Here is a 23,782-nt window from a genome sequence, read left to right on the forward strand (position 1 = left end):
ACTCTAATTCCAGTATTCAAGAGCCACCACGAGGCCTCCCTGCTGCGGAACTTCCGACGGAGTCATCAGCTTTGCCAAACCAGAGCTCCCACAACCACCTTGTGCTCGACATCAATCACGATACCGAAAGCACCGCTTTATAAACGAAAGAAACCACTCCAGGGCCGCAGCTGCTCCTGCCCCAGCGGGAACCTCACCAGTCAAGGCTCTACAGTGAGGAGCTTATGGAAATCGAAAGATGGGGGTGGGGATGGTGACACAACCTCCCCCTTTGTGTCTCCAGAAAAGAAACACCTACCCCGCTATCCAAAGAAGTTTAATGACCTGTGTCTTGACCAAGGTGCCTAAGCTGTGGCTGGGATGATGATGGTCTGGCTGCCCCCGAAAAGTATATCGGAAGCTTAATTGCTGCTGTTAACAGAGACGGCTGAACAATTCCAAGAGAATCCAAAGCAATGCATGTATAATGGAAACAACCTTTTAAAGGCCTCTGTTGAACTCTTCCTCTTAATTCTTTTTTTTTTTTGCTCTTACCAAGGAGATGGCTCACAAGAGACGTTCCGTCTCTGACATGCTGCAGACTTTGTTAAAATATGAACCAAAAAAACAAAAAAAATCAACCCTCAACCTCCATGTGTGCTGGCAGGAGGAGACTGCTGGTTCTCAGTCCCTTTTGCCCTGGCAGTGGAGAAAATCCTTGTGCCTTGATGGACTGTTATACTGTAGAAGGAAACGTACTGTCTCTCTAACCATTTCAGTGCTTCTCTCTCTCTCTCTCTCTCTCTCGTCCAGTGTTGTTATTTACTCCCCCCCCCCCTTTGGTTTTCATAGTTATTTGTATTAACCATCCCTGCTTTGGTTTCTGTAACACCCATAAAGACAGCTGCTGTCAAGCTGAAAACTTTGGAAAACTTTGTGTATTTACTTTCAGTTGTTATAAATGAGTTGGAATTGGAAAGCAGTTTTCTTTTCTTTTTTGGAAACATCGCTTTGGAGTCAGTAAAATTATTCTCACTTCTGCTACTGTAAGGAAAATGTCTTCTAATTAAAATGGTACACCACCAGAACAGCTCCCCACGCTGGGAGGGGCATCACTCCCTTCAAATAGCACATTCAGGGGTGGGGGAACAGTGTGAGCCAACAAATAGGATTTACTCCACCTCTACACTGGCTAATTAGTTCCACAATAGCGTGTATGCCTGCATGTGTACATAAAAATACTAATTCGTTGAAAGTGAAGCAGTAGACAAAGATGTGGTGTAGCTTTTTGTAAGTCTCTTAGTGGTAGGATAGCAGAACTGAGTGCAGTCTCTAATTTAGAGAGTGCAGCCACTCAGAAGACACACACCTTGTTGAATTTTGTTTACAGTCCCTATGTTTATAAGTGGACACCAAAACTTTAGATAACACCTGGCTTCACTAACACGTTTATTGCTGCCTTGACCCTGTGTGCTGGAAGGAGATTTGATGGATGTTGGCATTCCTAGCCAATTCTGCAACTTAACAGCACCCTTGAATTGCTACCCATGAAAACGCTGGCAGTTTGGAAGGTTTCATGAAATCATATGAGTAGGAGTAGGCCACACACATTCTGCAAAGAAGGAGGAAATTACAGGCAGTGTCAGATAATTAACAGCCCTTGCAAATCCCCGTACACCAGACCCGAACTGTTATAAATAAGAATGTAAGAGGAGCCTGACAGCTTGATCAGGCCAGGGACACATCTAGCCCAGGACCCTGTTTTCACAGTGGCCAACAGGTGCCTATGGGAAACCTGCAAGCAGGACCTAAATTCAAGAACCCTCTTCCTACTTGTAGTTCTCAACAACTGGCGTTCAGAGGCAAAAAAGCTCCAACAGTGCAGGCAGAAATCAGTGCCAGATTACCATATAGGCAGAGTCAGCACTGGCCTGTGGGCTCCATGCCTCTTGGGACCCCGTGACAATGAATCAAAATAAGAATTATTGATTTGATCTTGAAAGAAAATGACAATCAAGTTTTCTTAGTTCAGTGTTACCCTATTAGAGCGGGGTGGGGGGCGAGATTTCTACTGCCATGGGGCCTCCAAAGGATTTGACCTGGCGCTGGCATAAAGTAGCCGTCATGGCAAGTAGCCACTGCTGTACTCAGATGCAGGATGGATGAGCAGATCTTCCCCTCAGAGGCAGGTACCACTAGTTTGGTGGTCCCAGGGTCTCCAGGCACAGGAGACCCACCCATTTGCTGAGGTTAAGCAGGTTTAGGTCTGGTCACTGCCTAGGAGGGAGACCTCTGGGAACCACCAGTCTGCTACCATGGAATCCATGATGGGGGGCAACAAGCAGGTGTGAAGGTAAGAGAATAGTAAATTGGACATCCCTCCAGAGTTGCACTTCAACTTCCTTTAACGAGCTAGAAGAGCCCCTCTGGGCAGGTGCATGATATATGCATGGCTAAATTGTAGCCTGCTGTGTGTTTTTTTTTAAAAAAGTAGTCTCATCCACTGCTCTGCCCACCTTTGCTTCTGCCCCCATCCAACACTGGCATGCAGCCTTTCACCTGAAAAAGGCAGTGTGGTCTAGCGGTTAGAGTGTTGGAGACCAGGGTTTAAATCCCCACTCGGCCATGAAGCTCACTAGGTGACTTTGGGCCAGTCACTGCCTCTCAGCCTAACCTACCTCACAGGGTTGTTGAGTTCCTTGGGGAATGTAAATACAATCAATCAGTCAAGGTGCCCCACTCCTGGTAGGATATAAATCAAATAAATAAAGGTTCCCCACCCCTGACCTAACAAACATGGTTGCTCCTTTTCTCCAGGATTTTCATTTTGTACCGCCCATGATTCTCACATACTGGAGAATGGTGCCTATCGGTGGGAAGGGTGGCAGAAGGCAGCGTACCTGAATCCATTTTAGGCTGCAAAGGATTGTTGTATATCTTCAGAAACTCCTCTGGACTGAGGCACTCCTTAGCCTTGCACAAATACTGGATGGTTTCTGCTGGCATCAGAAGTTCCGGCACGACCGTGTGGAGACAATCGCTGAGGCCTTTATTGCCCACCTTTGGTGTCCACGGGGAGGAAGCACAATTGCCAATAAAGAGCATTGCAGTGATTAGTTTTCCTTCTGCAACTGGAAATACTTTGCTCACCTTTTCTTCCTTAAATGTTGCCAAGTCAGGGTTGGTTGGTTGATTTTTAATCACGTAATATAAGCAACCTAACGAGAAAGCAAGAACTTAAAAACAGTGGGATCTAAAGAAAGAGATCAGTCTTAGCTTTCTTAGTTATTATTCTCCTGATACATATCGTTATGTGCAAAATAAGAAGTATATATTAAAAATACCATAACAGATCAAGGAAAATAAATAAAAGCAAGCTAACTGAAGCAGATCAGACTGAAACTCCCGCCCCCCAAATGCCTTCCAAAACAGATGTCAGACTCTTAATCTTAGGGTTGTGGGTTTGAACTGCATGTTGGCCAAAAGATTCATGTAGGGGGTTGGACTAGATGACCCCCGCAGTCCCTTCCAATTCTATGATTCTACGATCCTTAGAACATCAGAAGAGCCCGGCTGCTGAGTCAGCATCCTGTTCTCACAGCAAGAAGCCCCAAATGAAAGCCCACATGTGCTCTCCACTCAAAGACAAAGAAAGGCACCAGTTGGAATTAATAGCTTTGTTTTCCTGGTATGCAAGCATAGCATCTGGGGAATCAACTCTTGATAGCTTTGGGGCAATCGGGGACAACGAGATGCAGATAATATGATGAGGTTCAACACACTCACCTTACCTAGAACTCACAGACATCCAGTGAAGCTGAGTGTTTGAAGACTCGGGATGGATAGAATTAATTTCTTGCACACACAGCACCTAGTTAAACGGGGACTCAGTGCCACTTGAGACAGAGGTGGCCACACACTTGGATAGTTTTAAAAGAGGATCAGACACATACATGGGGGAGAGCCATCGATGGCTACTAGCCACAATGGCTGTGCTCTCCCACCATGGTCAGATGCAGTAATGCTTCTGAATATCAGTTGCTGGAAACCACAGGAGAGGAGAGCGCTCTTATGCCTGGGTCCTGCTTGCTGGCTTCCACAAGGAACCGTTCAGCCGCTGCAAGAACAGGATGCTAGACTAGACTAAGGTTACTATATTTTTTTCAATGAATCCAGGGACACTTTTCAACTTCAATAGATTTTGTATGGGAACTGATTTGTAAATCCGGGGACTGTCCCCAGAAAACGGGGACGTCTGGTAACCTTAGACTAGACGGACCATTGGCCTGATCCAGCAGGCTCTTCGTACGTGCATACTTCCTTACCTTGAGAGTCGCAAGATAAACTCCCAGTTTCAGGTTGAGGGTGAGGCACTCTGTGATCACTTCTTCTGTCGTCTGGGTCTGTGTAACATCTTCGAGAGTTACTGGGACTTCCACTGCTGTGGCGTACCACTGGTTGAAGAGTCTGGTTGGGATGTTGTGAGACATTGCTAATATCTTAACGTCCTGTATTAAAGCACTGGGGGTAGGGGTAGTGATGGATGGACAGATCCGTCAGCTTTTCGTTTCTCTCCCTTTCTCATTCTTAAATTCAGTTCCCCACGTTTCCTGGGTTTGGGTGTGAATTTCTCCTAGTAAGCACATATTTGCATGCAGCTTTGGAAAATATAGACATCTTTGCAAGCAATTTTCTGCCTGTGCACTAAGAAGAAGGAAGTTGATGGGCAGGGCCGTCCTCTGAGACTGTAAGTAAGAGAATAGTAGGCGAGTGGGGGCTGCACTCCAGGGGGTTGGACTAGATGACCCTTGGGTCCCTTCTGCAACTCTGCAATTCTATGCTTCTATGAAGGAAGAATGAGATTGGTGGGTCTGTGCTCCGTTCACCCTAATGGACCAGCCCCCATCAGTCTCCCCTGAACAAGTTTCCAATCACTTACTTTGAGTCTTGATTTTCAACAGCTGCCAAGTCCATAAGGATATGGTAGAGTGTGCCACTGGATGCCTACAAATTATTATTATTATTATTATTATTATTATTATTATTATTATTACTACTACTACTACTACTACTACTATTTCCTTTTTCCCAGACAAGGACTCAAGACAGCTTGCAGATAAAAATGCAAAACACAGATAAAATAGAAAAGCTAATTGCATAGAAAAGACCATCATTAAAAAGTAATTAATTGAACAGTAATACAAATCAAACAATATAAAGAAACCCAAATCTATTAAAAATGTGAATAACAACGGTAAAAACATTACATCACCAGCTCCCTAAAGGATTGTTGGAATAGAAAGGTTTTCACCTGCCAGTGGAAGAACAGCAAGGAGGGAGCCAGTCTGGCTTCCCTAGGAAGGGAGTTCCAAAGTCTGGGAGCAGCCACCAAAAAGGCCCTCTCATGCGTCCCCACTAAGCTTGTCTGTGAGGGTGGTAGGATGGAGAGAAGGGCCTTCCCTGAAGATCTCGGAGCCTGGGCAGATTCATATGAAAGAATCTGGATTTTCAAAGGGAGTGGGGGAGGCATAAACGCTCAAGTCACTCTGGGGTCTGATATCCTCTGTTACTGAGGACAGGAATAGATTAGCACGAGAGGCAAAATGTGAGTTTTGACATTGTTTCTAAATTTTGGGTTTGATGGATGTTTTTAAGTCAAATACTCAGCTCCGGGAATTTCCAGACTCCCTGTTTTCAGGTGGGATTCAACTACCTATCAACAAACTCAGCTTTCACAGTTGAAGTTGGTCAGGTACTTGCAAAATAAAGCCACTTTTCCCAAAGACTGGAGAGTTTTCAGTAAGGAAATTGAAAGGCACTGGGAAGTTTGGGATTATAATTACTTGATGCAACCACAACGAACTTCCTCACAAACAAATCAGAATGAATGCACAATAAGCAGACAATGTTGTCTAAAACTGACCACAAACTTGGTGCAAATCAGTCAGAGGGAACGATCAATAAATTGCTTCCAAAATGCAAAGCAGCCTTTTGCAGAACCCAGCTGCCCTCCGGTGGCCACTTAAAGGTAAAGGGACCCCTGACCATTAGGTCCAGTCATGACCGACTTTGGGGTTGCGGCGCTCATCTCGCTTTATTGGCTGAGGGAGCCGGCGTACAGCTTCCGGGTCATGAGGCCAGCATGACTAAGCCATTTCTGGCAAACCAGAGCAGCACACAGATACGACGGTGTCAGAGCAGTACCTGTTTATCTACTTGCACTTTGACGTGCTTTCGAACTGCTAGGTTGGCAGGAGCAGGGCCTGAGCAACGGGAGCTCACCCTGTCGCAGGGATTCGAACTGCTGACCTTCTGACTGACAAGTCCTAGGCTCTGTTTAACCCACAGCGCCACCCATGTCCCCCGGTGGCCACTTACCTGAATGTAAATCCCATTGAACAAAGCGAGTCCTTGTTACAAGGAAATATGTGCAGACATTCAGTTGCATGTGGGATTTGTGATTAACCTGCACTATTATAGAAAGAGGGATCTCTTGGCTTGAACCTGGTAGATCTGACTCACCTCTAAAATGTGCAGAAGACAGTGAGAGTAGATGAGGAGGATGCCTGAGGGGGACTCCCCTAGGTGGATCTTGGAAATCCTCTGGAAAAGTTGCTCATGGTATGCTTATGAAGAGGAGGGAGTGAAAGGAGACCAACTGAGAGATCCACTGGAAAAACCATTGCCCAAGCGTAATGGACCCAAACAGGTCATGGCCATACCCATGGAGCCACACCCCTTCGAAGACTGTGCATGAACCAACTAGATGTGGCCCTCTGGATTTTGGTATCTGGCTCTCACCATTCTTCCCACACCATATCCTTTCTCCAGCCACAGCTACCCACTCCCTGGCCCTGCCTCTCACCCTCCATGAGTATTTTTGCCTGGCTGGAAAGTGTATCTGAACTTCCATAATGCCTCTTATGAATGAGAGAGAGAGAGAAGTGTGCAGTGTTTTTCTTCTAGAAAGAGAGATGCCTTGAGCACTGCCAGGAAAAAAACACTGGGCGCATGTGAGACTGTGTATAGAGACTGGCCTGCTGTACAAAGCTAATGTTTATTATTTATTATTGTTATTAGTAGTAGTAGTTGTTGTTGTCATTTACCTGCCATTCACCCTAAGGTCCCAGCCTAGATTGCAGCATTAAAACACAACAAAAAGAGTTTTCACTCACTTACAATCATATAAATAAGGTGGGTCCAAAAAATATACGTCTCAAGTGTCAAAAGGCTGGGGTAAAGAGGATGCATCTTCATCATCCTCCAGATAAGGAGCCAGGCACACCGCTGTGATGAGGGAGCTCCACAGCTCAGGGGCCACCTAAGAGAAGGCCCTGTCCCAGCCTCAAAGCGTCCACCCCATGTGCCTCTGAGGGCAGAGGAACTACCAAGAGGGCCTCCTCACCCACCTCTGCCTCTGGCCCTGCCAGCCCTGGTATGTGGCCTTCAAAAGGTTGCCATAAGGGAATGCAGCCCTCAGACTGAAAAGGATTCCCCACTCTTGCCACAGAAAAGCCCTGTGGAAGTTCTGCAGCCCAGTTCATCTCTGAGGCTGTTTTTCCAGCACTGGAAGAGGCTCACGGCCAATGCCTTGCCTCCCGAAAGTCCGTGTGAGAGGGTAGCTCCCATACCTGTGACGTCTGCGCTCTCCGCATTTTCTTGCAACAGCGCGACAAAGAACAGCCGATGCAGCAGGAATTTCTGGGGTCAGAGGGAAGGAGAACACAAAAGGTTCTGTTAGTAGCTATGTGCCTGCGTCTTGGGCCCATTTTACAGGAATGGCAGTTGAATCTGTTGAGAGCCAGAGCCTGAAGTAGGTCAGTAAATAAAATACCCTGTGTCAGTGAAGTTCATACTTTATTCAAAGAAGCCAATAAAGCTCAGGCCTAGGACACATGGCTACCCTTTGGGACTATGAAGAGGTTCAGAATGGCAGGGCGAAGCCCACACTACATGTGTAGAGGGCAGAGTGGGGCAACTTGAGAAACCATGATATGGAAAGGGATGAGGAGCTGGTCTGGAGTTGTGGGAGAGCAGCAAGAATGGAGGAACGTTGAGGAGACCCTGTGCAGAGGCGTTGAGGTGGAAGTGTGGCCTTGTGTTGAGGAGAACCTTCCACCCAAATTTCCCCTCACACCTTCATCTGTTGGCGCCTCTTCTCCTCCAGAGCACTGAGGAGGGTGCTCCTCGCCACAATGTTGGCCAGTATGTTGGCCATTTTGCCCAAGATGGCAGTTCCGGAACTCAAGAGAACAGTCTGAGGTAACTGACGCATGAGGCAATGGCCTCCCCTAGAAAGTCAGCTTTGTTGCCAGCCTGTGTTCTGAGGATGTACGAATCTATGCTTTGAACCTGCTCTACCCAAAAGAAAATAAGCAAATATATAGGATTGAGGGGAGGCCATATTTGGATCTCCTCCAAGCCTGCAGTTTTATTTTTATTTTTTTGTATATAATTTTTATTAAGTTTTCTGTTTTACAGTTTGAGATACTCATTTTGCATCCTTAAGATATCAATGACTTCCCTTCTTCTCTTTCCATGGTTCATTTTACATATCTTATATCCCTGCATATTTTACAAAAACTATGCCATTCAGTATTCATTATTGCATCCCTCATACTTATTTACATGTTGAATTTATCTTAATGCTGCCAGCTGTACACAATCATTTACCATATATTCAGTAAACGTTTTCCAATCTTCTTTAAATGTATGTTCTTCTTGTTCTCTTATTCTATATGTTAAGTCTGCAAGTTGTGCATATTCTGTCAACTTAGGTTGCCATTTTTTTTTTGGTTGAGACCTCTTTCGTTTTCCATTTTTGGGCTAACAAAACACGGGCCACAATAGTAGCATACATAAAGACATAAATAACCAAACCTGCAGTTTTACATCTGTAAGATGGGGTCTTGCAGCATAAGGAACTGCGTGACATGGCGTGGAACAAGTGGGGAGAAAATATTTTCTCCCTTTCATAACAACTAGGAACTCATGGGCATCCAATGAAGCTGAATGTTGGAAGATTCAGGACACATAGAATCATAAGAGTTGGAAGGGACCATGCGGGTCATCTAGTCCAACCCCCGCAATGCAGGAATCTTTTGTCCAACATGGGGCTCAAGCCCACAACCCTAAGATTAAGAGTCTCGGGCTCTACTGACTGAGCTATCACATAAAAGGAAGGACTTCTTCCCACAGTGCGTAGTTGAACAATGGAACTCGCTCCTTCAGGAGGCGGTGGTGGCCGCCATCTTGGATGGTTTTGAAAGAGGATTAGACAAGTTTATGGAAGAGAAGGGTATCAAGGGCTACTGGCCACAATGGCTTGGCTCTGCCTCCACAGTTGGAGGAAGCAATGCTTCTGAATACCAGAATCGCAACAGAGGAGAGGGCTCTTGTGCTGGAGTCCTGCTTGTGGATTTTGCACTGGGGCATCTGGTTGGCCACTGTGAGACCCAAATGCTGGATTCAATGGGCCATTGACCTGGTCCAGCAGGCTCTTCTTATGTTCTTATTATGGAGTGGTCAAACCAGTCTCTTTTGTTAAGTAAAAGACCCTTTAACATAACTTAAAGCTTATTTTTACATGACTAAACATTTGGCCAAGTACAGGTGTGCTGCCATAGAAACAACCAGCCAGCGATGCTTCGATTCAAAAGAACACACAGAAAAGAGATGGAAAAGTGCACTGGAAAGTGTGGGATAATTTTATTTATTTTTATTCATTAAAACACTTGCTTGACGAAACTGACACCTAATCTCCCCAGAAACAAATAAGGATGGAGATTCCCGCTGGAGAGTCCAATCTCTCTGCAAAAAAATCAGGTTGAATGCTGAATAAACAGGCCGTCTGGAGGCAAACCTAGTCTTTGTTTATGGTATGGGAATGTATCTTGGGGGGTTTTTTCCCTTTAAGAAATAAATAAATAGCAAGACTACTTCTTGGAGAGGAGGCTTCCCAAAACTCAGAAAGAAGCAAGTATATCTAAACCAGGTTATCTAAAGACATTTATTGCCAACCAAGGTTGAGCCTAGTCTATTTTCAGTCCTGAATTTATTCTGTGCAGTTAAGGCAGCTGTTAGAAAGACACTCATTTTCTGAGGAAAGACAATTTGGGCTGCACTATGCTAGAATCACACAGTCGAGCTTCGAATATTATCAGCATCGCATTTAACTTTCCTGGGTTCTCCAAAGACAAGGATAGGATCTGCACACATTTCCCTGGGCATCACATGCAACTTTCCCACATCACCCTGGAGCTGGTATGAAGAGGCCACTGGGTTAGACTGGTTATTGCATAATGAAGAAAACTGAAGCCAGCTCAGACATATCGAGGCATCCTTGCACAGGTGCCTGACTCCATTCAGAAGAATAAATAAAAACACACACATTGATTTGTTTTTGTTTTTACAAGTCCATGAAAAACATGACGCAGTTCATAAAATACTCCATAAAAATACTCTCTGCATTATTTTGTACAGTAAAAGGGACACCGTCAAAACACTCTCCCATTGAAAATCTCACAAATATGTTGGCCATTTCAACAAGCAACTCGTTCTCCTTCCTAGCTATGTCCACAGACGTTTCTGGGAGGTCAGGCAGTCTTCCTGCACTCTAGAAAAGTTCGTTTTGCTACCTTTTCCTTCATTGTTACACTGAAGTTTAGCACCCTGCTAAAGAACCTTTCATAGAATTGCAGACCTGTAGAGTTGGAAGGGACACCCAAGGGTTCTGTAATCCAACCCCCTGCAATGCATGCTCACTTCTTTTTCAAGAGAATGCTATTTTTTATCAGCCCCTAATATTAGCTCTTGGGACGTGGGTGGCCTCAGCGCCTAGGGCTTGCCGATCGAAAGGTTGGCGGTTCGAATCCCCGCGGCGGGGTGCGCTCCCGTTGCTCGGTCCCAGCGCCTGCCAACCTAGCAGTTCGAAAGCACCCCCAGGGGCAAGTAGATAAATAGGGACCGCTTACTAGTGGGAAGGTAAACGGCGTTCCGTGTGTGGCTCTGGCTCGCCAGAGCAGCGATGTCACACTGGCCACATGACCCGGAAGTGTCTTCGGACAGCGCTGGCCCTTGGCCTCTTTGAGTGAGATGGGCGCACAACCCTAGAGTCTGTCAAGACTGGCCCGTACGGGCAGGGGTACCTTTACCTTTACCTTTAATATTAGCTTTTAGCACAAAATTGGCATTATATGACACCACTGAAATATATGTTTGTAAATCAAGAATGCCTGGGATGTATATCTGCAGGAGATTAGACAGAACATAACAGGTTGTTCTTGTAGTGACTGAAAACCTTAATAAAAAAAATTCCTTCCAGTAGCACCTTAGAGATCAACTAAGTTAGTTACTGGTATGAGATTTCGTGTGCATGCACACTTCTCCATCTTCTTCATGCACACGAAAGCTCATACCAATGACAAACTTAGTTGGTCTCTAAGGTGCTACTGGAAGGATTTTTTTTTATTTTGTTTTGACTACGGCAGACCAACACAGCTACCTACCTGTAATGAAAACCTTAAGACGTGCCTATCCTACTAATGGAGACGGAAGGGCTTTAGCTCGGTGCATAGTATACCTGCATTGCATGCAGAAGGTCCCCAGTTTAATCCCTGGCATCTCCAGGTAGGGCTGGGAGAGACTTGGGACTGATACCCTGGACAGTTGTTGCTGGTCAGTGTGGGCAATACTGAGCTCAATGGACCAAAGGTCTGACTCAATATCAGGTAGCTTCCAACGTTTCCGATAAACTGTATGCCTGTTAAGCATGGTTCAGGCTATGGAGGGAAGTCAACCCCCCTGGACTACAGTAGGCTCAGGACAATCAAAAATACTTGTTCACTGTGGCATCTTTTGCATGTAACACTAAGCCACTAAGCCTTCCCAGGAAGGAGGAGATTACAGCCACTTTGTTCCTTCCCAGTCCTTTTTTGCTCAGTATGGCAGCTAAGCCAAAGTTGGCTTAGCAGGGGTCAGCAAACTTTTTGAGCAGGGGGCCGGTCCACTGTCCTTCAGACCTTGTGGGGGGCCAGACTATATTTGGGGGGGGGGAATGAAAGAATTCCTATGCCCCACAAATGACCCAGAGATGCCTTTTAAATAAAAGGACGCATTCTACTCATGTAAAAACACACTGATTCCTGGACTGTCCGCGGGCCAGATTTAGAAGGCGATTGGGCCGGATCTCGCCCCCGGGCCTTACTTTGCCTACCCATGGCTTAGCATTTTGCCTGAACCTGGATCTATGGTTAAGAATTCTCTGCCTTAACGATGGTTTGTGCCACACTGAGCTAAGAGGATTGGGGAGGACCAAAGAGGTTGTGAGGTCCTCTGGAGGAGCCCGCGCATGAACACAGTTCTGGTATGAGAGCATCACCATGGCATGGGTCCCCAGAGCTAAACATTGTGGCATTAAAGCAGGCTTTGCTCACTTGGAGAGCTCTAGACACTTTGGACTACAACTCCCATCAGCCCTGGAAAGCACAGCCTCATGGGATTTGAAGTCTGAAACATCTAGAGGGCACCAGGTCAGCAAAGGCTTTATTAAATACCCCATGTTGTATCCATTGCTAGTCCTACTCAGAACAGACCCAAGGGAATAGTGAGTGATACTAATGTAAGAAACTAAGAAGAGCCTGTCCCGTACAGGACACGGGTGGCGCTGTGGGTTAAACCACAGAGCCTAGGACTTGCCGATCAGAAGGTCGGCGGTTCAAATCCCTGCGACGGAGTGAGCTCCCGTTGCTCGGTCCCTGCTCCTGCCAACCTAGCAGTTCGAAAGCACATCAAAGTGCAAGTAGATAAATAGGTACCGCTCCAGCGGGAAGGTAAATGGTGTTTCCGTGCTCTGCTCTGGTTCACCAGAAGCGGCTTAGTCATGTTGGCCACTTGACCCGGAAGCTGTACGCTGGCTCCCTCGGCCAATAAAGCGAGATGAGTGCCGCAACCCCAGAGTTGGCCACGACTGGACCTAATGGTCAGGGGTCCCTTTACCTTTAAGAAGAGCCTGCTGGATCCGGCCAGCATCCTGTTCTCACAAGGGTCAACCAAAACCCAAAAGTGGGATTTGAGCAGAAGTTCACTCTCCCTCCCTGTGGTTTCCAGCAGCCGGGATTCAGAAGCATTGCTTTCCCCAAGCAGAGCAGAACCCTCATGGCTAGTAGATATTAATAGCTCTCCATTAATTTATCTAATTCTCTTACAAAGCCATCCAAGTTGGTGATCCTCACTGCCTCCTAGGGAATGGTCAGTTCCATAGTCCTATCTAAAAAGGTAAAGGTACCCCTGCCTGTACGGGCCAGTCTTGACAGACTCTAGGGTTGTGCGCTCATCTCACTCTAGAGGCTGAGAGCCAGCGCTGCCCACAGACACTTCCGGGTCACATGGCCAGCGTGACAAGGCTGCTCCGGCGAACCGGCACCAGAGCAGCACACGGAAACGCCGTTTACCTTCCTGCTATAAAGCAGTACCTATTTATCTACTTGCACTTAAGGGTGCTTTCGAACTGCTAGGTGGGCAGGAGCTGGGACCGAACAACGGGAGCTCAGCCTGCTGCGGGTATTCGAACCGCCGACCATGCAAGTCCTAGGCGCTGAGGTTTTACCCACAGCGCCACCCGCGTCCCTCTAGTCCTATCTATTGTTTGCTAATTTCAATGGGTTTACTCTGAGTAGAACTTAGCTGGCTACAACCCCCAGAGCCACAAAAGAGACCTGCTGCATGTGGGGTCATGCAACTGTCAGGAAATGCATGGCAGAAGAATGGTATCTCACTTGTTTAAATAATAACTGTAATAATAAATAATAACTTGCCAAGCAAATCTGCTATTGGTCTTTGCCCCCCAAATCCCTGCCTGGGACCCGGTTACATTGGAGAGGCTCTGGATTTCTCCTACTGCGAATTCTTCAAGTCCATCTGCAAGCATTCAGGCCCTTTTTCCTTTCCTTGAGAATTTTAAAAACACACAGTGTCTGGTACAGGATACAGGGTCATTATTACGTGTTATCATTCGCCTTCGTCCTTCCTATAGCAATGCCCATCTGCTTGGCGCTTAACAGCGTCCCTTGAATAGATGAGGCTCGATGCTACGCAAAGTAAGCCCAGAGAAAGACGCCTGCACTTAAGCAGACTATCAGGTTGACATTGAGGATGTGCTTCACAAAAGGTGCTTCCTTCGTGGAAGCCATGGCGATTTCACTTTTCAATTCTGCAGCAGATTTCGGAGTGTCCGCATTCCTGCTCTCCATCCCACAGATCCACAAAAACAGCCTTGTGAGTTTGGAGGTCTTCTTACAATGTAGGGAACCTGAAGAGGAGACAAGTTAGCTGTAAATCAGTGGTCAGGCTCATGGACATGGGAAAGGGACCCTTGACCCTGATATTAAGAGTCTCATGCTCTGAACTATGTCCTCTGTGGGTCACTGATAAGTTTTACCATTTTGATTGTTTTCAGGGCCATCACTGATCTCAAGCTGCACTGGAGAAGGAGGACCAGCCTCATGGACACCGTTGGCAGGGAGAGGCACAGCAGGGCTTCTGGGAGCTTGTGGAAGGACATCCTTCTCTACCTGAGCATCCTTGCGGGTGAACCAGGTGAGGCGGGTGATCTGTTGGGACAAAAGGCACCTTTAACAAACTACAGATCCCAGGATTATCTGTGGTTGATGAAGCGGCATAGAAGTGTTTTAAAGGGACAGCGTGGGGATTCTATGATTCTAGTAAAGAAACAGTGATTTGATCACACTTTAAACACGCAACACCAGATGGCGCCAGAGAGCAGGAAATTTTGAAACGCGGTTTTCCAGAGGGATTTTTTTTCCCTTTTACTATAACGATCTAATTTCTGACTTATTTAAAGTGTCCCCCCCCCCCATATGTAGATCCACCCTGGGTGTCACCTAATTCACTCCAGGTTTCAGAGCTGCTCTAATATGATTGGGCTTTAAAGCACCCAAGAAGATGGGTTCAGAAACGAGAGTTGGCAATGCCTGCTGGAATTACGCACCCTTTCCTTTGAAGGAGGCTCTGTCAGGAGACTAACAGTCACCACCACAAGCAGCGTAGCCAGACTCAGGATCATGGAGAAGTAGAGGTAGTGGACGTATTTCACCACTGCTGGACGGCCGTCTGCCTCATCGCACCGTGGCAGTGGGTAGACGAAATCCAGCACCATTCGGATCAGGCCCATTCCCATCCCGATCAAAAGGCCACAGAATGCCCCCTGGGAGGAAGGAAGAATCCCATGTTGGAACAAGAAGAGGCAGCTACACCACAGTCAAGTGGAAATTTGGTTTAATTCCCTTTTTAGGGCACATCTGCTGAATTTGGCCTTCTCAAAACAACCCACAAACCAAAGCACAACGATCCTTTGAAATTTGAAACAATCCTTTGGCGCCTTTTGATCAATGGATAAAAGATATGACAACTCTTGCAACATAGGAATGGATTGCTTTTAGACACAGATTGTGTATGGGTAAATATAATGATACTTGGAACACAAATAAAAATATTGCAATGATTTGCATCAGAAGATGTTTTCCTCATTTTTGGTACCTGACAACTGGTCTTCAGAGACACACTCATGCCATACACCAGGGCCACCCAAAAAACTTTGCAAATAATGCAGCTCACAACCACCATCGTTCAGGGCCTCCAGAAGAACATGCATCTCACTCACCTTTTCATTTGTTCTCTTCCAGAAGCAGCCCAGGATGAAGACCACGGCCACGGGAGGTTGCAGGTAGGAACTGATGGTCTGGATGTAAATGAAGAGCTGTCCCCCCTGGCTGGCCTGGACCAGCGGAATCCATAAGATGGAAATGACTACAAGGAGCAGGACAAAGACCCTGAATCAAGGAGAAAGGCCTCGTTATCTCTTCGTTTTGCTACCGATTTCTAATGGCAAGGAAAGAGTAAGTCCTGAAACGTTAAAGGCTGCATCCAAGTGTGAATTAGCTATAATTCCTGCATTGCAGGGGGGTGGACTAGGGACCTTTGGGGTCCCTTCCAACCCTAAAATTCTATGACCTAACTGTTGGAAGTCTACCCTGGGATCTTCTGGGACTCTTGTTGGGTGTGCACCACCTTGCACAAGGGGCACCTTACCTGCCAACGATCATGAGCTCCCACTCCGAAGAGAGGGGCCTGATATTTCGCCAGAGATCCATGGTGAAAATGGTGCTTGCGCTGTTGAAGATGGAAGTCAGGGAGGACATCAGTGCTGCAATCATCACGGACATCATCAGACCTCTGAGTCCTGGAATCCAAAGGAGAGCCCACCACTCACGAGGGGTGCCCTGGACCAAGCAGAGTGCTCACCTCTCTCCTAATATAAGAAAAGCCCTGCAGCAGCTGGGTCAAAGCCAAAGGGGGTCCACCCAGGTCATGGTCTTCAGACATGGTCTTCTGGGAAGCCAGCAAGGGGGATCTGGGTTTAATAGCAACACTCTCCCCATTTGTGGTACCTGACAACTGGTCTTCAGAGATAAGCTCATGCCATGCCCCAGGCCACCCAAAAAACCTTTGCCAATAACTCTGTTGTTTACTGAGCCACGGTGGCAGCCAAACATGGCAGGGAGAAGAATGGGGACAACATGAAAATTAGTTCGCTCTGCCTGTCATTGGCTCTGGTGCCACCTACTGTTGGCCTCCCTGCCTTCTTCCCCACCAGTTCCAATGAGCACCACCCATTGTCCTTGCGCATCTTGGACCTTATTTGTTACCATCCGAAAATGCTGTTGGTCTCTCACCTACAGCTAAATTTCTATCCACCAGCATCTCTGAGCATCTCTCTTTGGGTTGCTGAGAAGCCCCCACCCTTCCTTCCTCCTTACCAATTGGCAAAAGTTCAATGACCAATTTGGGGTATGCAATATCGGAACATCCAGATGGGTTGCCACAGATCGTTTCGCAGATTTTCGGATCAGCACAAGCCACGAGATCTGTGATGAAAATGTAATTTAAACTTGTTGTAAATAGCTTTGGGAGAGTAGGGGGCGGAAAGCCAAGGGCGTAGAAATGGATGGGGAACTGTTTGCAAATCAAGAGGCAGATTCTAATATTTTGTCACCTACTGAAAACAAGTCTATTTCAGAAAACTAATTTAATTTGGTTTGGTTGTTGGTTCTGCATCTTATGACTTTATGATGTTTTGATGGTTTTATGGCACATTTTATTTTGGGAATGTGCTGGCATTTTGGAAATACGCAGGGTAAAAAAATTAAAGGGAGGAAGATAAGAGCTTCGATCCCTGCTCCAAATCCTTCCCCTTCAACACACGCTGACCAAAATACATTTCCCCTTAGAAACCTGTATTGCACTTATTCATTGCATTGATATCCCATCTCTCCTCCTGCCCCCCAGGAGCTCAAGGCAGCCTACATGGCTCTTCCCCTCCTCAATTAATCCTCACAACCACCCTGCGAGGTAGGTTAAGCTGAGAGATGCAATGACTGGCCTCAAGGTCACCCAGTGAGTCCAACGTTCTCACCACTCAAACCAATGGATTCAAATGACAAGAAAGAAGAACATTAGTAAGAACTTTCTGACGGTAAGAGCTGTTCAGCAGTGGAACAGACAACCTCAGAACATGGTGGGCTTTCCTTCATTTGAGGTTTTTAAGCAGAATTTGGAAGGCAATTTGTCGGTGATTCTTTAGCTATGACACCTGAACTGCAGGGGGTTGGGCCAGATGGTCCTTAGTGGGTGGGTCCCTTCTAACTCTACGATTCACTACACTCTGCAGCATCAGGAGGCATCTTATTCTTCCTTCTTACCTGGAAAGAGGATGCGGCTGATCATGCCTGGCAGAACCATCATAAACAAGGGCAGGATTTTCAAGTAGGAGGCCAGCAAGGCTCCCCCTTTGGCATGAGAGAGGTTCTTGGCTGCCAAAGATCTTTGAACAATGACCTGCAATGTAAGGAAGGAGACAGTTTGGAACAGGCCCTTCTAAGAGCACCTGAGAGATGCAGAGGCAGGCAGTGGCTTATCTGGAGTTATAACGATGGAGGTGTTGGGTTCAGGATGCTTCTTTGAGGCATATGATCTGGGCCTGTCCAGTGATATATTCCCTTTGGTATGAAGTTGTTACTCACATCCATTTTGCATTGGCAAAATCTTTGGCATTTTCAGATGTTCATGAACTTTTAAAATATTCCCCTGTAGTGTGGGGACTGTGGGACATGGGTGGCACTGTGGGTTAAACCACAGAGCCTAGGACTTGCCGATCAGAAGGTCGGCAGTTCAAATCCCCGCGACAGGGTGAGCTTCTGTTCCTTGGTCCCTGCTCCTGCCAACCTAGCAGTTCGAAAGCACGTCAAAGTGCAAGTAGATAAATAGGTACCGCTCCAGCGGGAAGGTAAACGGCGTTTCCATGTGCTGATCTGGTTCGCCAGAAGTGACTTAGTCATACTGGCCACATGACCCAGAAGCTGTATGCCAGCTCCCTCGGCCAATAAAGCGAGATGAGCGCCACAACCCCAGAGTCAGCCACGACTGGCCAGTGTGGTGTAGTGGTTGAGAGCGGTAGCCTTGTAATCTGGGGAACCGGGTTCGCGTCTCCGCTCCTCCACATGCAGCTGCTGGGTGACCTTGGGCCAGTCACACTTCCTTGAAGTCTCTCAGCCCCACTCACCTCACAGAGTGTTTGTTGTGGGGGAGGAAGGGAAAGGAGATTGTTAGCCGCTTTGAGACTCCTTAAAGGGAGTGAAAGGCGGGATATCAAATCCAAACTCTTCTTCTTCTTCTTCTAATGGTCAGGGGTCCCTTTACCTTTACCTTTACCTTTAGTGTGGGGACTAATGGCAGGACAACAAAAATGGATTTTAGAAGCCCTGATGAACATTATATACCCTAATTGTGTTTGTGGGAGAGGGGTTATTGGTTTGTTCTTGTTTTATTATGTATTTTGTGTTCTCATTTTGTATTGTTATGTTGTGAACCGCCCTGTGATCTTCAGCTGAAGGGTGGTATATTGATAACAACAATAAAAACAACAAGAACAAGAACAACAACCTGGTCTGTGCACCAGTACCACAGCGAGGGGATGGTCATTCCAACCAGCACTCCCGGCCAGGGAAGGTCAGACGTGACAGGATCCCGGAAGATGTGGAAAGCATCATCCCTGGGTAAACCGCAGCTGTTGTTGCCATGGTGGCTGCTTGCAATGGCTTGGAAGTATCTGTTCTGCAAGTCTTCCAGCCCTCCAACTTTGGAAAAACCTGGAAAGTTGAAGAACAAATGATGTTCAGATTTCCTGCTGGTGCTCAGTATACCTGAAGGAGCGTCTCCACCCCCATCGTTCTGCCCGGACGCTGAGGTCCAGCGCCGAGGGCCTTCTGGCGGTTCCCTCATTGCGAGAAGCAAAGCTACAGGGAACCAGGCAGAGGGCCTTCTTGGTAGTGGCGCCCGCCCTGTGGAATGCCCTCCCATCAGATGTCAAAGCGATAAATAACTACCTGACATTCAGAAGACATCTTAAGGTTCAGGGAAGTTTTTAATGTGTGATATTTTAGTGTATTTTTGGTTTCTATGGAAGCCGCCCAGAGTGGCTGGGGAAACCCAGCCAGATGGGCGGGGTACAAATAATATATTATTATTATTATTATTATTATTATTATTATTATTATTATTATTATTTGCTTTGCATGGGTCTGCTGTGGTGTTTTGAGAAACTGCTAAGTTCAAACAATGGGATTTAGGGAAGAATTCTCCATTGTGAGGTAACATGTCTTGATACATGAGCCCAAGAATGTGACACGCTTTCTCAGCTTAGAGCTGCAGATTTAAGCAAGGAAGAGATGTGATTTGGTAGAAGACAGGACTTTTTTGTTAACTGTTACAGATTTTGTCACCTTAAGAGAGTTTGAAACATTCATAAACGTTGTTAAAAATATTGGTTCTGATGGCGCAACGTAAGATGGTGATGAAGGGGTGCTCTCATATCAGCTGATTATATGAACTTTTTATTTTCGACTAGGGACCTCAAAGACTAGAAATAACTCGGGCATCTCTGGACCTTCGAGTGTCTGTTTATGACAAGTCTTAAAATAGGTGAATGCTAGAGACCCTTTCAAGTGTTCTTAGAAAGTTGGGGCGGCGGCGGCCCAGGACAGGGTCTTCTCTGTGGCAGCCCCTAAGCTGCGGCTCTCCTTCCCCACAGAGGTGCACCTGGCACCTTCATTGTACAGCTTCTGGTGAATGCTGCAGACGCATCTCTTTACCCCAAGCTTTTGACAATGGAGATGCATATTATAGGACCCACCTTACTGTAAGTTGTTTTAAACTGATTTTCAAACAGTGTTTTAATATTATATTTTAATGCTGTAATGTGCCCTGAGACCTTAGGGTGAGGAGTGGGCAATGAATTATTATTACTACTACTACTATTATTATTATTGCTATTACTATTACTACTACTACTACTATTATTATTATTATTATTATTATTATTATTATTATGCCTATACTGCAGACCAGGAGACTGAGTTGGCCTGCTTGAGCCTGAGGCCAGACTCAACCCAGAGATGTCCTGGATCATGAGATGTGCTGCAGCCACTCATGGAGGTACGAGCAAGGTCAGGGAGCAATGAATGAAGTGGACATCTGCAGTTTTCTCCTGCGTGTGAAACTTGGCATCATATCTCAGAGGGCAAACCCCACAAGAGAGCTCAGCTAGTAAAGCATGAGACTGTTCATCCTAGGGTTGTGTGTTCATGCCCCGTGTTGGGCAACAGATTCCTGCATTGCAGGAGGCTGGATGAGATGACCCTTGTGGTTCTGTACTTCTAAGATACTTACTGAAGCCCATCAGCGTCAGTGCCCCAGCTAGCATGATAACTGTCTGCAGGGCATCGGTGTATATCACAGCTGCCAGGCCACCTACAGAGGAACAGAAGAAGCAAGACCTGTGCTTGGAACTTGGTCTGGACATTAAAAGGTAAAGGTAAAGGGCCCCTGACAGTTAAATCCAGTTGCGAATGACTCTGGGGTTGCGGCGCTCATCTCGCTTTACTGGCCGAGGGAGCCAATGGTTGTCCGCAGACAGTTTTTCTGGGTCATGTGGAGAAACCAGAGCAGTGCATGGAAACGCCATTTACCTTCCCGCCGGAGCAGTACCTATTTATCTACTTGCACTTTGAAATGCTTTCGAACTGCTAGGTGGGCAGGAGCTGGGACCAAGCAATGGGAGCTCACCCCGTCGCAGGGATTCGAACCGCCGACCTTCCGATCGGCAAGCCCTAGGCTCAGTGGTTTAGACCACAGTGCCACCTACGTCCTGGTCTGGACATTAGCTTGGCCAAAAGATTTGGGTTTGCATTAGTCAAGCCTCATATGCCCAGTTGCTTGCACAGGGCAGTCAAATGGTGGCTGACCCTAGTCCCGTTCCAGGTGGATCACCACCATGAGATAACTGCTGAAAAGCAGAGCTGGTCCTACCATCAGGCAGAATAAAAGTCACCTCAGGCAGCAGAAGTTGGAGCAGGCAAGGAGCAACCAGGCGATGTTGGAGGCCAGCTTCCCTGTGCCTTCTAGGGTAGTCTGCTGTCCTCAGGAACACACTGCCACATTGCCAATATCAAAATAAGACCCAGTAGCCAGTCCAATCAGCTTCTTTAAGCACTTGCACTGCATGGCTTGGACCCTTTGGATCCCTTCCGACTCTACAACACTGTGATTCCCACAAGAATAGAGCTCAGGGCCATCCAATGAGGCTCAACGCTGGGAGGTTCAGAGCACACAAAAGGAAAGACATCTTCACACAATGCACCGTTGGAACTATGGAACTCCACCCCACAAGATGCAGTAATCAGCAACAACTTGGATGGCATTAAATGAGGATTAGACAACTTCATCAAGGATAAGGCTATAAATGGCTACTCGCCACGATGGCTACCTATTCCGCTATCAGAGGCAGCAAGGTGTCTTGGACAGTCAGCGTGACCTAGTGGTTAGTGTCAGGCTAGGGCCTGGGAGAGACCACAGCTTAAACTCAGTCATGAAGTTCCCTGGGTGACCTCGCAGGGCAGCCACTGCCTTTCAGCCTGATCTACCTCACAGGGTTGTGTGTGAGAATTAAATGAGGAAGATGGATGCTACTTTAAGCTCATGGGGGAAAGTGGGATAGATATGCACTAAACAAACAAACCCTGCTAGGGGGGAAAGGATATATCTACTCCTAGAGGTTGAATAAAGAGATAAGGACAGAGCTCTCTGTCTGTCTGTCTGTCTGTCTGTCTGTCTGTCTGTCTGTCTCTCTCTCTCTCTCTCTCTCTCTCTCTCTGTCCTCAGACTCACCTGCCACAGTGTAAACGGCTGTGATAACCAGCAGCCCAATGACAGCCACGTAGAGATCCCAGTGCAAGGCCTGCTGGATGAAGAGGGCCCCAGCGTACATGTCAACCTGGAGGAGACAAAATCCGGACAGGTATGAGGACACTGAGGTTAGACTCTGTCTGGTCTTTTGGATCTTCTTGACCATGAGGATTCCTCCTCCATTCATCTTGCTTTGTTTGCGGGATGTTTACATGTTTCCCCATTAACCATTCACTCGTTCCACATTTTTCAGTGCGCTTTCCAAATGGCAAAAAAGCCTGATTCTTTTTCAAAGTGTGTGTGTTGCACTAGAGGGTGGCAGAGGGCTTTGATCCTGCAAACTACTGGAGGCACCTCAAGTAGACCAATAAATGCTCTCAGCTCCATTGTGCCCTACAGCTGAAGGACCCCCCACCCCCACCCCCTGTACGGACAGCCAAGCTCTGTTCAGCTCTTTTGGACAAAGGAGAAGCTTGTTTGGAAGAGGAAGAGCTGGAACAATGGCTCAGTCATTCCTTGGGAGCAGGAAACTCAACAGGTGCTGGAGAGCAGCAGTAGCAGTCTGTGGGGAGTTGGGGGTAGCCCCCAATCCAGGCCGCTAGAAAAGCATGGTGGAATTTACCCCACCCTACCACCACCACGTCCCTCTTTAATTTGACATTCTCTTGAATTGCAAACAGGAGAATTTATTTATTTCCTGAATTTCTACTATCTTTTCCTCCAAGGAACTCAAGGCAGCATATGCATGCTTCTCCCTTTCCCCATTTAATCCCCCAAACAACCTTTTTAAGTAGGTTGGGCTGAGAGAGGCAACGAGTGGCCCAAGGCAGTGAGCTTTTTGGCCAAGTGGGGATTTGAACCCTGGTCTCCCAGGTCCTAGTCCAACATTCTAACCACTACACCACACTGGCTCTCATGCGCACTCCATGGCCAAAAAGGGAGGTTGTGTTTGCTCTGAATGCTGTTGAAGTTAACTGTCAGGGCTGCCTCCGTTGCTGCAGGCCTACTCAAGGTGATGTGTGTGATTAAACGGAAGACACCATGAGCCTAACACAATATAGGGCCACCGTGTTGGGCTGGGTCAAAAGATGGTTTCTCAGGCATCCGCACAACATTTCAGGGAGCACAGAATGCCCTGCATCACTGCCACACAGTAGAAAGCACATTTGAGGTTACATTCTGTTGAACTGTTTCTTTAAATCTAAAGGTTCATCATTGTTTCACCCAATGTGTATACCTTTAAGGGGCCAGAGCAAGGGCCAGAGTAAACTAACGAGATCCAGCCTTGCAGCTGTGGGGGATAGCAGGTGCTGCTGAGTTGCATTGATTAAGCTGTGTTGGGAATTGGCTGCAGTATATAAGGAGCAGCACCTAGCTCTGCCATTCACCCTGGGGGATGGGTTGGTGGTTGGGTCGTGTTTGTAGATATATTTAGTGTATAAGGAGTTTTTGTTTTTCTTATTAAAACCTTGTTTAAGTTATTTTT

The 23,782-nt window shown here is 46.8% G+C and overlaps 3 protein-coding genes and 1 long non-coding RNA gene across 20 annotated transcripts in view; 2 read left to right on the forward strand and 2 right to left on the reverse strand.

The window, feature by feature from the left end:
- Positions 1 to 958, forward strand: part of ARHGAP17 (Rho GTPase activating protein 17) — a 57,200-nt gene extending 56,242 nt beyond the window's left edge. For all 8 annotated transcript variants that reach the window (XM_083413983.1, XM_083413981.1, XM_083413984.1 and 5 more), the window contains one exon: positions 1 to 958. Coding sequence is in view for 4 of the 8 variants with exons in the window: in XM_083413981.1 (XP_083270107.1) it covers positions 1 to 143 (143 nt within the window). In the remaining 4 variants the exon portion in view is untranslated.
- Positions 512 to 8,232, reverse strand: TEX47 (testis expressed 47). 4 transcript variants are annotated; one of them, XM_083414049.1, is made up of 8 exons: positions 8,117 to 8,232; positions 7,611 to 7,680; positions 6,502 to 6,605; positions 4,919 to 4,983; positions 4,305 to 4,500; positions 2,880 to 3,039; positions 2,658 to 2,721; positions 512 to 1,591 (listed from the first exon to the last, which is right to left on the reverse strand). In XM_083414049.1, the coding sequence occupies exons 1-7, from the start codon at positions 8,195 to 8,197 to the stop codon at positions 2,702 to 2,704; spliced, it is 696 nt and encodes a 231-aa protein (XP_083270175.1). In that variant the 5' UTR covers positions 8,198 to 8,232; the 3' UTR covers positions 512 to 1,591; positions 2,658 to 2,701. The 4 variants fall into 4 exon arrangements, with proteins under 4 accessions (XP_083270175.1, XP_083270176.1, XP_083270174.1 ...); XM_083414050.1 differs by lacking the exon at positions 2,658 to 2,721 and having other exon boundaries at positions 4,305 to 4,446; XM_083414048.1 differs by lacking the exon at positions 2,658 to 2,721.
- LOC310664680 lies at positions 8,160 to 15,792 on the forward strand. Its single transcript, XR_014505033.1, has 3 exons — positions 8,160 to 8,241; positions 14,435 to 14,574; positions 15,681 to 15,792. It is a non-coding gene; the product is annotated as an uncharacterized lncRNA (long non-coding RNA).
- SLC5A11 (solute carrier family 5 member 11) overlaps positions 13,610 to 23,782 on the reverse strand; it is a 25,159-nt gene continuing 14,986 nt past the window's right edge. For all 7 annotated transcript variants that reach the window (XM_083414002.1, XM_083414001.1, XM_083414000.1 and 4 more), the window contains 10 exons: positions 22,279 to 22,384; positions 20,782 to 20,862; positions 18,997 to 19,202; positions 17,757 to 17,892; positions 16,815 to 16,922; positions 16,087 to 16,237; positions 15,659 to 15,827; positions 14,987 to 15,202; positions 14,417 to 14,588; positions 13,610 to 14,287 (listed from right to left, as the gene is read on the reverse strand). In XM_083414002.1, the coding sequence (XP_083270128.1) occupies positions 14,067 to 14,287; positions 14,417 to 14,588; positions 14,987 to 15,202; positions 15,659 to 15,827; positions 16,087 to 16,237; positions 16,815 to 16,922; positions 17,757 to 17,892; positions 18,997 to 19,202; positions 20,782 to 20,862; positions 22,279 to 22,384 (1,566 nt within the window). In that variant the 3' untranslated portion in view covers positions 13,610 to 14,066. The remainder of the gene's footprint in view (positions 14,288 to 14,416; positions 14,589 to 14,986; positions 15,203 to 15,658; positions 15,828 to 16,086; positions 16,238 to 16,814; positions 16,923 to 17,756; positions 17,893 to 18,996; positions 19,203 to 20,781; positions 20,863 to 22,278; positions 22,385 to 23,782) is intronic.

The sequence above is a fragment of the Podarcis tiliguerta genome, assembly GCF_965153285.1.
Source record: "Podarcis tiliguerta genome assembly, chromosome: 14".
In the NCBI taxonomy this organism is placed as follows: Eukaryota; Metazoa; Chordata; class Lepidosauria; order Squamata; family Lacertidae; genus Podarcis; species Podarcis tiliguerta.

Bases quoted from the DNA above. Each gene is read 5' to 3' on its own strand.
- TEX47 (XM_083414048.1), bottom strand. From the start codon at position 8,197: ATGGCCAACATACTGGCCAACATTGTGGCGAGGAGCACCCTCCTCAGT. The intron at 7,681-8,116 runs GTGTGAGGGGAA...CTCTGACCCCAG, and splicing joins AGAGGCGCCAACAGATGAAG to AAATTCCTGCTGCATCGGCT. The intron at 6,606-7,610 runs GTATGGGAGCTA...CCTCTTCATAAG, and splicing joins GGAGAGCGCAGACGTCACAG to CATACCATGAGCAACTTTTC.